At 44.4% G+C, this 13903-nt stretch overlaps 1 protein-coding gene across 1 annotated transcript in view; it reads right to left on the bottom strand.

The window, feature by feature from the left end:
* The window catches only part of LOC124287598 (fibrillin-2-like), a 71421-nt gene that overhangs the window by 46029 nt on the left and 11489 nt on the right, over window positions 1-13903 (bottom strand). The window contains exons 5-23 of the mRNA XM_046724082.1: window positions 13227-13317; window positions 11868-12019; window positions 11114-11199; window positions 10789-10871; window positions 10458-10556; window positions 9911-10012; window positions 9529-9663; window positions 9081-9269; window positions 8762-8947; window positions 8376-8561; window positions 7071-7256; window positions 6607-6792; window positions 5838-6023; window positions 5113-5298; window positions 3762-3947; window positions 2732-2917; window positions 2199-2384; window positions 1584-1769; window positions 742-927 (exon numbers count right to left, since the gene is read on the bottom strand). Of these exons, the coding sequence (XP_046580038.1) occupies window positions 742-927; window positions 1584-1769; window positions 2199-2384; window positions 2732-2917; window positions 3762-3947; window positions 5113-5298; window positions 5838-6023; window positions 6607-6792; window positions 7071-7256; window positions 8376-8561; window positions 8762-8947; window positions 9081-9269; window positions 9529-9663; window positions 9911-10012; window positions 10458-10556; window positions 10789-10871; window positions 11114-11199; window positions 11868-12019; window positions 13227-13317 (2983 nt within the window). The remainder of the gene's footprint in view (window positions 1-741; window positions 928-1583; window positions 1770-2198; window positions 2385-2731; window positions 2918-3761; window positions 3948-5112; window positions 5299-5837; window positions 6024-6606; window positions 6793-7070; window positions 7257-8375; window positions 8562-8761; window positions 8948-9080; window positions 9270-9528; window positions 9664-9910; window positions 10013-10457; window positions 10557-10788; window positions 10872-11113; window positions 11200-11867; window positions 12020-13226; window positions 13318-13903) is intronic.

Here is a 13903-nt window from a genome sequence, read left to right on the forward strand (position 1 = left end):
ATGCCCGTCGGCCCGTGGAATACTTTGTCCACAGACCGAACAGGATGAAAAGGCCTGAAAGCAAACACGCAAGCATGTAGCTAACAGCGGCCAGCAGCATATAAACACGTAGAAAACATTGAAAAATACGTGAAGGTTACCACGGAAAGTAATAGTTGGTTTTAATACTCAATATTACGACCACATGGCACGCTAAACTTCCCGCCATGGCAGAGCAACACGTGCGTAAACCACGGGAAAGTTCGCGTATTAGAATTAATACAAAGTCACAATTATGAAACAACCAACTGTAAAGCTTTACTGTTCCTTTCATAAGCAAATAAAGACCATACATACAGGTGGTGTTTGAGACATATTCAATTTCTGGTTCGTCAGAAAGTTCAGCTGCGTCCGGCTCATGAAGTATTACATACGTCTGTTCATGGCAGTGACAGCAGAAGGAATGATGATACGGGTCTAGGAGCCTACCCAGTTGGTGCGCATGCGCTAAGGGAGGTAACTCCGTGAGGCAGGGGCCGTATAATAAATAAAAGAGTTTATTTATTGTTCAATCTTTTTATTCAAAAAACATTGATACAACTGTCACAGGACATTTTTCAGCAGGAAAATGCATAATATGTACCCCAATATGGACGATCTCTATGAAGAAGAATGCAGAAGGCCGAACCGGTCATTACAAAAAGGCACGCACAAGCAGACCAACATCAATGCATGCGCACACGTAAGCGTTATTCGTCTTACCGCATTTAGGACCAGTCCAGCCTTTCGTGCATTCGCAGGCACAGTTCGCCTGGTTGACATCCCCGTTCACACATTCCGTCTTGCATGGATCTTGTGTACAGTCTGCACCTCGGTATCCGCCGGCACATGTACATTTACAGGTCTCTTTGTTCAAAGTGCCTCCATTATCACACTTCAAATCACAATCTGCAATACAAATATCGCAGCTGTTAATCATCGACACTGGCGTACTTGTTCATGTTACGCATGCGCTGCCGAATCAGATCAGAACACTGTAGGTATGCTGCAATATGAGTGAGTGAGATTTACGCCGCACTCAGCAATATTCCAGCTATATGGCGGCGGTCTGTAAATAATCGAGTCTGGACCAGACAATCCAGTGATCAACAGCATGAGCATCGATCTGCGCAATTGGGAACCGATGACATGAGTCAACCAAGTCAGCGAGCCTGACCTTTCGATCCCGTTAGTCGCCTTTTACGACAAGCATAGTCGCCTTTTATGACAATGGGTTGCTGAAGACCTATTCTACCCCGGATCTTCACGAGTCTGCTGCAATATGAGCAATATAAACAGTGACTCGTGTCTGGAAGTAAGGATATGACCGAACTCTGGCCACTGAAGTTGTCATCCACCCGGTGTGGCTTTTAACAGTAATAACATTGGAAAAATGTCTTCTGGCACAGATAAGCCACTCCATTGCAGGATGACATGTGATATCATGACTATAAATGCCAGTTACAGGATGATGTCCAAGGCGATGATTTTAATAAGCACCCATGTAGAGTATCTTTTCAAAAGGTGGACCTTCCGATTAACTCTTACAAACTGGATCAACTCACCACACTTGGGACCATTCCATCCCTTTGTGCACTCGCAGGCACAGTTCTCCTGGTTGACCTTCCCGTTGACACACTCGGTTTTGCACGGAGGCTTGCTACAGTCGGAACCACGGTACCCGCCAGCACAGGTGCATCGACAGTTGATGTTGTCCAGGGTTCCTCCGTTGGCACAGTTAAGGTTGCAGTCTTGAAACGAAGATTTAAGTGATTGTGGTTTTACTTTTACAAAAAGATACGGTCAGTTTCTACCCGAAGCAAGAATATCAGACAGTAGTTTTACTAGCAATGCTATCACGATAAGGGCAAGGGATACCCAGAATGGTTATCAAACCCTGTATCCATGTATGGATGAGCCAAGGTTTATGACTCGTCGATCACAGATCAGACTGAAAGTGAACAGTACTTATTTCCGTGAACAAATTGCTGGTGTGGCAGACATGATATTAAAGTCAAATTTACCAAAAGCTGTTTTCTAGTAAACGCCATGTTAATATTCCTATTCTGATATGTAGAAACTATTTATTTCTATTCAAACCAAATTAAAAATCACCTACAACACTTGCTATGTTCTGACAGTTGGATATTACAAGTAGGAACGGAACAAAGGTACCTTACCACATTTGGGACCACGCCACCCGGCTGCACACTCGCAGGCACAGTTTGCCTGGTTGACCTTGCCATTGACACATTCCGTGGTACATGGAGGCTTGCTACAGTCTGTACCACGGTGACCACCAGCGCACGTGCATTCACATTTGTCGACATTTAAGGTGCCATTATTGCTGCACTTCCGACCGCAATCTATTTTAAAATACGTAGAGGATACTAAATGTAATAAATCATTGACACCTACGCTTTTGCGCATTGGCTTAGCTCTTGCGTCATGATAAACTGTACTAAATGTTCAGTTTCAAAGATGCATGTTTGCTAAATTAATCTTGTGTACACGCAACAGACACCCATACAGTTTCCATTAAAGTGAACCAGCATTGTTGTGACCGCTTTTAGCAACATTATGGAATACCATGGCGGGGGACACCAGAAATGGTCTTCACACATTGTACCCTCTAACGTTTTAACCACTGGGCTACCCCACCGACCCGGGACCATTAAAGATCTTACACAGCATGGAGGATCTGACAACTCACCACACTTGGCACCCCTCCAGCCTTCTGTACACTCGCAAGCGCAGTTGTTCTGGTTGACTTTCCCGTTAATACAGATCGTCTTACATGGAAGAAGACTACAGTCAGCTCCTCGGTAGCCACCGGTACATGTGCACTCGCATTTCTCCTTGTCTAAGGTACCCCCATTGGCGCATTTACGATTGCAATCTGAAAAAGAATTATTGCAACGATTTGTTGGAATAGTATTTGATTTTAAATTGAAAGACAACATAATCCAGCAGGTGAAAATAGACTTGCTTGTCTGAATTTAACATATGGAACATAACATGCACTGAACACTGAATTCCATCATCTTTCTTAGGGAAAGAAACACCATCTCCAACAGTTAACTTCCTCAGCTAAACCGATAGGTAGGTGCTCAAGTTCTAAACGTGGACGAAAGCCAGCATGGAGCGAGTGAGTGAGTTTAGTTTTACGCCGCACTCGGCATTATTTCAACAATATGGCGGCGGTCTGTAAATAATCGAGTCTGGACCAGACAATCCAGTGATGAACAGCATGAGCATCGATCTGCGCACTTGGGAACCAATGACATGTGTCAACCAAGTCAGCGAAACTGACCACCCGATCCCGTTAGTCGCCTCTTACGACAAGCATAGTCGCCTTTTATGGCAAGCACATGGGTTGCTGAAGACCTATTCTACCCCAGATCTTCACGGGTCAAGCCAGCATGGACAGGTCGCAGACGCGCAGTATTTCAAAACCCCTCGACGGGAATAGCTTATGTTGAGCAGTAAAGGTTCACATTCAGGCCAAGGCTGTAGAGAGACTGTAGCAAGAGCGTATGCAACAATGCATACTGCGACATTTGACCGCTTTGTAATGCACTGTAACAGTGGTTTAAACATGAATGTATAAGTTTGAGTGCTAAGAACAGGCGCTAAGAATGTCGATCCTTTAGTCCACAAAATCGTAGACACGTTCAGTTCACGCAAATGTAGATACAAAGTCCCCTTAAACATCGCAAGGTGATACGGAACTAAGACCTTACCACACTTGGGACCAGTCCATCCTTCGGTACAATCACAGGCACAGTTCTTCTGGTTGACCTTCCCGTTGACACAGACCGTCTTACAAGGCGGTAATGTACAATCTGCTCCTCGGTAGCCACCCGCACATGTACACGCACACTTCTCCTTGTCTAAGGCTCCTCCATTCGAGCATGTACGACTGCAGTCTGAAACAAAGGGGATCCTTCTTTTCAGCATATGAAGGTGTACCCGCCACCAAGACAACCAAAGTAACTTTCTGTAACGCAGTAGTGAAATCGCAGACGAGCCCAGTCAAGGTGGGATTCGAACAGAAGAGGTGAGGTGAAATTGGGTTTAACGTCGTGCTTGAGAATATTTCGCTCATATGACGACGTGCATGCGTGTGCATGTGTATGTGCGGCTGCTTGTACTAGCCCAGACTGAAGCTGGTTTTATAGTGCTAGCCCACTGAGATACCATGCCGCAGTGAAGCATGAATACCCCACTCAGACACATACTGACTCCGAGTCGACCAGTCCTTGATGTACCCATTAATGCTGAGCGCCAGGCAGGGACCAACAAGTACCATATTAACATCTTTTGGTATGACGTGGTCGGGGATCGAACCCGCGACCTACCGCTCTCCGGGCGGACGCTCTAACCACTACACCACGGAGGCGGTCTGGAACAGACGACTACGGGTATCTGTCGAGGATGAGGGGTACGACTCTGTACCCATGACATCCTATCTAAAAGGTGATGACTCCAGGTAACAGTATAGGAACAGTGACAACTTCCCAAAGTTGGTGAAACTTGAATGTTTACTGGGATATTGTTTTGAGTTTGTTTTAAATGGCATGGTGTTCAGTATGCACTGCAAAACAACTCCCACAAAGTTAATTATCGTTAACTGCTTTTGGATAATATATATGCTTGAATATTACCATTTAATACAGAATGCATACTGCAATCGTTTTTGGCAATTATTGCTTCACAGTTTTAAATCCAAACCTCAAGTCACTTTATTGGTTCTGTTTGTCACTTTGAACCAGCCGTACATGGTCGCATCATGTATAGCATAATGTATAGCATAATGTATAGCATAATGTGGAACTTAGCGCAGTATAAATGAATGAGTTGCATCTCATTTCATGAATTGGGCAATGGTTGATGTTGGCTACAGTGACAGCTCAGTTTCATGGTATCCCTCCAGTCCATTGTTTACTCGACACTTAAAACCTTTGTTCCTTGCAAGTTTCTGTGATGGAGCTTGCGACATGACCGTTGAATCTCCTCTAAATTGTATCGATGAGTACCGTTGTCAATTGTTTGATCTATTTCGGTAGAACATCGAGACTGATTACAACTCACCGCATTTGGATCCCACCCAGCCTTCTGAACACTCGCAAGCACAGTCCTTCTGGTTGACCTTCCCGTTGACACAGGCCGTGTTGCATGGCGGCAGACTACAGTCTGCACCACGGTAACCACCAACACACGTGCACTTACACGTGGACGACTGCAAGGAACCTCCATTCAAGCACTTGAGTTTACAGTCTGAAAGAATGCAGAAACATGTCCGTTTCCATATGCATATGTCAAATTGCAGGTACTAACATGTGTAATGATTAAAATACGACCGTGACTACGTTAATGGCGTGTGGTTATGGGAGGGGGTAGTTTTTTTTCCAACGTGATCTGTTGGGGTACTGTTTTTATGCACGTTGTCAATATGTATGAAATATTTATACACCCCGATTGTATGAAGAGTCCTTGAAATTTGTCACCTAGACAATGTCGTGTAAACTTCACATCAACATTGATAAATGACGATAAAATATCCCAACGGTTACATTTCTTACTGGAATTTCTATCAGATTGAGTATTATTTCCTTATAATTGTGTTTTCAAATGATTCTTAAAACCTAAAAAAACCCAGAAATTGCCAGTGTTTCTATACCCACAGACCATAAGCCATATACTTGAGAACAGTGTGCTCGTCAAATGTGATTTAAAAAAAATAAATTAGCATTTGAACTTGACATGTTGGGAATTTGAAAATGAAACGTGATTTTATTTGAGAACGAATAACGTACCGCACTTGAATCCACTCCAGCCTGTGCTACACACACAAGCACAGTTCTCCTGGTTGACCTTGCCGTTGACACACTCGGTGGTACACGGTGGAAGGCTGCACACAGCACCCCGGTATCCCCCGGTACAGGTGCACTGACACTTATCTTCATCCAGTTTTCCTCCATTCTGGCATTTCAGATTACAGTCTAAAACAGATTAAAAGATTAAGTCGCAACTGCCTGGCGGTACAGGGTAAACCAGAAACGAGTTTAGTAGTATACCTATGTAGTGAGTTTTACCCGGGTACTTGATGACCGAATGTTTACAAAGTGAGTGAGCGAGTGTAGTTTTACCCCGTACTCAGCATTATTTCAACTATATGGCGGCGGCCTGTAAATAATCGAGTCTGGACCAGATAATCAAGTGATCAACAGCATGAGCATCAATCTGCGCAATTGGGAACCGGTGACATGCGTCAACCAAGTCAGTGAGCCTGACCTCCTGATCCCGTTAGTCGCCTCTTACAAGCACGGGTTGCCGAAAGTTCTAACCCGGACCTTCACGGTCAGATAGAGTGAACACGTAAAAATGTCGTGTATCATTAAAAGTTATAGTCGACGATTTCACTATTGGTTAATGGTTACTTCCTTCATGTGTATGGACCTACATATGGTAAGAATATTTCTTCACAGTATTACTGGAAATTCTACAGAACATCAAGGAACCAGACTGATGGGTATCTCCCTCAAACTATCCACCCGATGACGGTCGAGGCGATATTAGACTCACCACACTTGGGGCCTCTCCAGTCATCCGTACATTCACAGGCACAATTCTCCTGGCTGACCTTCCCGTTCACACACTCGGTTTTACATGGAAGTTTAGTACAATCTGCACCACGGTATCCCCCCGCGCATGCACACTGACACTTGTCTTTGTCCAGAGTTCCCCCATTTGAACATGTGAGGCTGCAATCTACGGAATGACAAAACGTATGTAGATCCACACAATCCGCAGTTCTGAGATATCAGTTTACATGCACGGGATGCTAAGTATCTGGTGTTTCAGAAGCAAACAGATTTACGGCATGCGCTATTTACTGTCGCCACGTACCATGTATCATCGCACTAAAGAACGTTAAAAATCACATGTAAATAGACTATTCCCTCTCCACTAACGTCAGTGCACAAGGCTTACTTGTACATACGTTTTCAGATCTATACGAAGTAACCAAGACTGGGAGTGGTACTTACTGCACTTGGGACCAGTCCAGCCTTTGGCACACACACAGGCACAGTTCTCCTGGTTGACCTGCCCGTTGACACAGACTGTTCTACAGGGAGGCTTGCTGCAGTCTGAGCCTTTGTAACCGTTGACGCAGGTGCACAGACATTTATCTGCATCCAGCTTTCCTTCATTTTTGCATTTAAGGCTGCAATCTGAAAGTCGGGTACATCAACATTAGTATGCCTTAAAATAATGAGCGAGTGACACTCCAGCAATATCATGGCGAAGGAGACCAGAAATGGGCTTCACACATTGTACCCATGTAAGGAATCGAACCCGGGTCATCTGCGTGACGCTATAACCATGAGGCTACCCCACCGCCCTGGCTTGAAATATAGAAATCTGTGTTCTGAACGGGATAAGCGTTTCTACTTATTACTCGCAGTTAGGCATATGTAGACACTGGCAGTCTTAGCCTATAGCTCCAGACACAGGCATGCCATGTCTTGACCAAGCACAAGTGTCTTGTCAGTGCTGGATGAGCATCTATCGCAATGACAAGGTACAGTGACACCCGATCAGCCAAGTACCCCCGCCATTTGAGAAGGATCTTCAAAGAATGTGCTGGGAGTGATTTCTTCATCATACGCCATATTCCAGCTGTTTGACAGCGGCCTCTAAACAAACGGTCTGGACCAGATAATCCAGTGACTGACATTGTATCAATGGCGTAGATCGATGCTCATGAAGACATGCATTATGCAAGTTAGACCATGTCTTAACGGAAGCTTACCGTAAACTGACCTAACCCCGGGGCCGGATCCACAAAGGGTTAGTAGCACTACGACATTCGTAAGATAAACGGAACTTATGGCAGCTCGTACGTAACGCTATGAATGCTAGGTGGGTCTGGACCAAGAGTGTCACTTCCTCCTTCGGCAAGAATGAAGTAATATGGTTTTGTTGAGCATTATAAGGAACTTTAAATGCAAATATTCACCTGCAGTACTGTAGCATCTTTTAAGTGCCAAATGTATGGATAGATACTCATTTGCATGGCGACAGGATTTTGTACAAACAACCAATTCCTGTTAAATTGGTACATGCAAACAATGTCACCGAGTCTCTACAGTCGCCAAGATGGCATCCAGTATATGGCCCATCCTGCCAATTCCTGTTAAATTGGTACATGCAAACAATGTCACCGAGTCTCTACAGTCGCCAAGATGGCATCCAGTATATGGCCCATCCTGCCACTGCCGTTACCCAGTCGAATTGAGACAACGATCCTCTGATGAACATAAATGTATGGAAGTACCAAGCCTACTTACCACAAGAGGAACCGCTCCAGCCCTCTGTACACTCGCATGCACAGTTCCCCTGGTTGACCTTGCCATTGATACACTTGGTCTGGCACGGGGGTTTACTGCAGTCAAGGCCCCTGAAGCCACCTGCACAGCTGCAGAAACATCGCGCTCCGTTCACCGTACCGCCGTTGGCGCACTTCAAGCTGCAGTCTGAAACAGCAGGTATGTGTTTAAACAGTACGCCGCTCAAATTTCCCCTCACCATGTCCCATTTCTGCAACATTAAATATATCAAGTTTAACACACCATGTCAATCTTGAGCAACACACCCTGAAAAGGTAATTGACGTGTGACGGGCCAACACTGATTTAGTACCTTTGTACGTTTGCCTTTGAGCATATATATCTTACCACAGGTAGGGCCGCTCCAGCCTTTTTGACACTCGCAAGCACAGGTCTCCTGGTTGATCTTTCCACTGACGCAGTCGGTCTTGCAGGGGGGCTTGCTACAATCTTTACCTCTGTAGCCACCGGCGCACTGACATTGACAAATCGCCCCGTCCAAGGCACCTCCATTCTTACAAGCAAGATCACAGTCTAAAAGTAACGAAAATTAATAGGGTTAGTTGCTTGCCTCACCCGAACCCGTGTGCCCTGCCCTGCCCTGCCCTCCCCGTGTCCCCTGCCCTGCCCTGCCCCTGGCTTATTGGATTAACACAGTAATACTTACCGCACTTGGGGCCACGCCAGTTTGGCAGACATTTGCAGGCACAAGTTGCCTTGTCCAATGTCCCATTGACGCAGTCTTCAGGCTTGCAGGGCAGTTTGCTGCAGTCGGCTCCCCTATAGCCAGCGACGCAACGACACGAACACGTCAGCTTGTCCAAGATACCTCCATTTGCACACTTAAGGTTGCAATCTGAAATGCGAAATAGAGATTAAAGAGAGCGCTATTCCTTTATGAACTACCATTCCAGCCCGCCCACCGAAGGAACCAATATAGGTTATCGAAACACTGTCTTTGATGATTTATACACACGGACATTCTTTAAACATCAGCACTTGTGACCAGAACGACATCCAGTTTCACCAATCAATATTCCTTTTGCAAATTCCATTCTGCCAGAAACATACTTACCACATTGTTCTCGATACCATTCTGCCAGAAACATACTTACCACATTGTTCTCCATACCATCCGGGTGTACACTTGCACTCGCATTTCTTGGAATCCAGGATACTGTTCTTTGGACATTTCAGGGTGCAAGCAGGCGTTGTTGTCGTTGAAGTAGTCGTTGGAGTAGTCGTTTGTTCTTTGGTAGACGTAGATGCAAAAAACCCGTTTAGACTAATTCATGCTGTGATTTTGGCATAATGAAAACAAATGTGTACACGGAGGTCTATCACATGCAAGGATTCCCTACCATCTGACGTAATGCAGAAATTCTGCAGCGACTAAATTATGGTCATGTAGCGAAAGCATTCTATGTTGCAGCAGAAACCTCACGTTGAAGACGTATACCTCTCAGTAGTAGTGACATACATTTTGTTACAACCTACCTGGTGGTTTGGGGCACACGCCACATGATATCGGACAAGTTAGCGGGAAGAATCGGCAGTTTGGATTTGAACACCGCGTCGGTTCCGTCAATGGACAATCAACTGTTGAAAATTGGGTATGAAAGGTGAAGTGGGATTTGAAAGTTGTGTTTATTATTTTACTGAACTGTATATATGGACACACATGTGTCGTTTCCGACAAATCTGGGATCATGTGAGCTTTGTGGTATTTACCATGGATTCCCTACCTAGACAACATACCCATCACCAGCTTTGTCTTGAGTATATAGAGACATGCCAGGTTAACGCGTAACATGATTAGCATTACGTCACATAGGATTTATGTGGTACCTCATTTAACTACACTGGATTACACAAATACAGATTTTGAAAATACCTGAGACATGGGCATTCTGCATTTGTGACGTTATCGTACTGTTCGAGATCCATTGATGACGGACCATTTTCCTGAATCGCTACATAACTTGTTTGATAAGTGTTCAGGGATTTCAATGCCTGCAACAAAATGTATGAATCATTTACTCACGTTTCTCGCAACTACTTCCAGAAGTCCTTTTCGGGCAGCTACAGGAACAGGTGCTCGGCTGAAGAAGTCCTCGCCACTGGCATATACGCCCTCCGCAGTCTGAAGCACAGGGATACATGCAGTCTATCCACACATCTTTGACGTTGCCATAGTGTCACGAGAACAAATGTCCACATTCCAGCGACACATGGCTGTGGTGCCAACTAAAACACACATGACCATTACATCAATTTACCCCAAACAAACACAGAATCTAGGCGAGCATGATGTTATTATTGCCAAGGAAACCCGTATATTATCCATCAACGACTTCCTGAACCCAGATACTCACCACAGAGTCCTGCCTTCTTGAAGTCGCCGCCGCAGGTTGGGCACTTTTCCCCAGTACAGTAGGGTGTGTGGAAGTTCGTTTGTCTGGAACAACCCAGCACACACTATTGTATACAACTAAGGCGAATGCACAGAACACCCGATAGGCCAATATAACCAGCAAATGTCAAACTATACTAATTTGAAAGAACTGGGCTCTTAATTTTTGTTGTCCATTTTAGTCAAACGTTTTTTTTGTTCTAGTGTTACTAAGCAGTTTAAAATGAAACTCTAAACAGAGGTAAAAATTAAAAAACATAAATAAAAATAAGACCACGAGGGCTCACCCTGAAGCATAGTTGCACACATAGTACCGATGTTCACCACATGCGGCCTGGCCACAGCCAATACGGACTGTCTTCCCATACACCACCTGGAACATCAATTAAACCTTACCATCGTCGCCAATCTTCCATGAAACACGTATGCCTCTAACAATAGGAAGTCACCATTAACTGGAACATGGACAACTCCCAGGCTGAACTTTGGGTGAGGCTAGAAAAACGTGACTAGGCTATTGTACAAACCTGAATCAAGCCATATCTGCTCTGAACAGAGCTTTGCAATTCTGGCATTTATTCAGCTTGAACACCACTTCCAGCCAGTGTACGAAATAGCCACTGACCCGCTAGCCCGTTGCTAGTAAAAATCCAGACGAGCCAGTAAATCTCTCCAGTCACTGGCCCGACTGGATAGTGGACTTTCATGGGGTCATTTTGTAAATATATCGCTCTCTCCGACTTGTTAAGTTGCAATACACTAAGTCTTCTAAATCATGCAAGATTACTGCCTGAGAATACTGTTCATTATATCAGTGAAGCTTAATGATGAAACCGTGTCTACATTCAGATTTCGGGCTAGTGAATTATCTTGTGGGCTAGTAACTTTCAGGCATAACTAGCCCGACTGGTAAGCACAATTTGGAAACTATTTCCCACACTGCTTCCAGCCAACTGTAGCAACTAAATACGAAAGTTTCATGTCATACTGGATCATACAGCAATTTGGCCTCAATGTCAGGAGATGATGACCAGCACCTACCTGTGTGTAGTGACCAACTACTCCGCCGTTGATGGAACCATTCCCATACTTGTAGTCCTTGATCTCATTCACCCAGGCTAGGAAGGCTTTGGTGAAGTTGAACTCGCCGCTCCGACGGGCCAGATTCTGGCCGATGTTATACAGTGGCATTCCTGAAGAGTAACACTTTAAGGTCGATCTTTCATCTTTGACAAGTCTCACAACTCGCCGGTTTTGATTTGTTGAAACCAGACATTAGGGAATAAATTATATACTAAATTGCGAGAGGCTTCTTGTGACATCTAAACCAGGTCGGATACGGCCACACAACAGTTTTCCCGTGATGAAATATGTATGGAAGGAGTATTTCAATCAAAAGGCAGCGTACACGGTTTTTCGAAACGCAATAAACATTAACCGGTGTTTCCCGTCCCATCTTAATCTCCTTAACAGTTTGTTTCGTCCAAATATGCATTAAATATGAATACACAAAACCATTCAGAAAGTGGTCAAATGTAACATGCTATATTTGGGATTACACTTTCTCAGTCACGTACACATTCTAGTCTGGCAGCCGCGGTGGCTGAATGAGTTAGACGGCCGACTGTGCTGGCAATTACAGTCCGTTTGGGTTCAAATGAGAACGATATACATAAATGATTAAATAACTTGAAATAGGGATAAGTGCACAAAACATAAATAAGACATGGTCCTGAAACCTCTGTACCCAACATGATCTGAAATCTGACGTTTTATGATCAATCAAGTAAAAAGATGTTTAAGAAACTATCGTTTAACCTTGAGCTATTTTTACGCTTCACACCAAGGGGAGAGAAACAGTTGGTGGAACAGCGTCTGCCGTCTCCTGACTGGTATGTTTCTGTGCTGAGTTGCACCTGAAAAACGGCCCCGCGTTGTTCCACCAGCCATGTATCACCCCGGTGTGAAGCGTGAAAACTGAATATTACATGATAATTTCTTAAACTACTTTTTCTGCGATCGATCATCAAACGTCAGATTTCAGATTGTGTTAGGTAATCATTTTAATCATTCATCGTTCCCGCTTGAACCCAAAGGTGCCTGACCAAGGGTGTACGTTCGAATCCAGCATGGGACTCTCCCAACAAAGTACTAGAATCTATACTTTACTGAGGAAGTGTAATCCCAAATATAGCATGTGGTACAGCATTATATATCTTTGAAACAAGATATATAAGTTGGACGACATGGTACCACACGCTGTCCGGAAACCATCTCCAGTCAGTCAGTAGGCAGGTATTCAGCGAGTAAGTGATTGTCAACGTGGTATTGTTCTCGAGATGTCAGCATATACTGTACTGTAAGCACCTATACACATGTATCTTGAACAGGGAGACTAACCTATTGCTTTCCTCTCCGAGCCTTTGTCATGACCCAGTACACACCGCCTTGCCCACTTTCCCGCTATGGCCGCCAACTCGTCATCCCAGATCTGAAACCGTCAGTCGTGCTGGCTTATGAAGGTTACACGCATCTGAAGGGCTGGGGCCAGTTTCACCAGGCTATGTAAATTCATGTTAAAGTACAGAATATCTAGAACAGGAATACCTTCGAGAGGCATTTTAGAAGTTGTACAGATGAAGGAAAAACCATGTTCTATGGATAGTCCACTTCTTTATTGCAATGAGTGCGACGTTTCGGTGTAGGTACTAACACCGTTATCAAGCAAGTGACGTAATATCAAGCAAGTGATGTAATGATCACTTGCTTGATAACGGTGTTAGTACCTACACCGAAACGTCGCACTCATTGCAATAAAGAAGCTGACTTTCGTTAGAACTTGGTTTTCCTAGAACAGGAATAGTTTTGTATAACGGGACCCATGATGTTAGTCATAATGTCAGACAAACCAAGCATGATAATTTGAGCGAATTAGAAATCGGACCAACGATCATAGGATCTTGGCGTTCTAAAGGAAGGCAAGTCTGAACAGCGAACTGCAGTGATAGTGCCACTTGTGACAGTTCATTTATTTAGCATTTAGGCGTGTTATAAACACTAAAACTTTCCACCAACAC

Source organism: Haliotis rubra, unplaced genomic scaffold, assembly GCF_003918875.1.
Source record: "Haliotis rubra isolate DU_JTF1 unplaced genomic scaffold, ASM391887v1 Scf402, whole genome shotgun sequence".
In the NCBI taxonomy this organism is placed as follows: Eukaryota; Metazoa; Mollusca; class Gastropoda; order Lepetellida; family Haliotidae; genus Haliotis; species Haliotis rubra.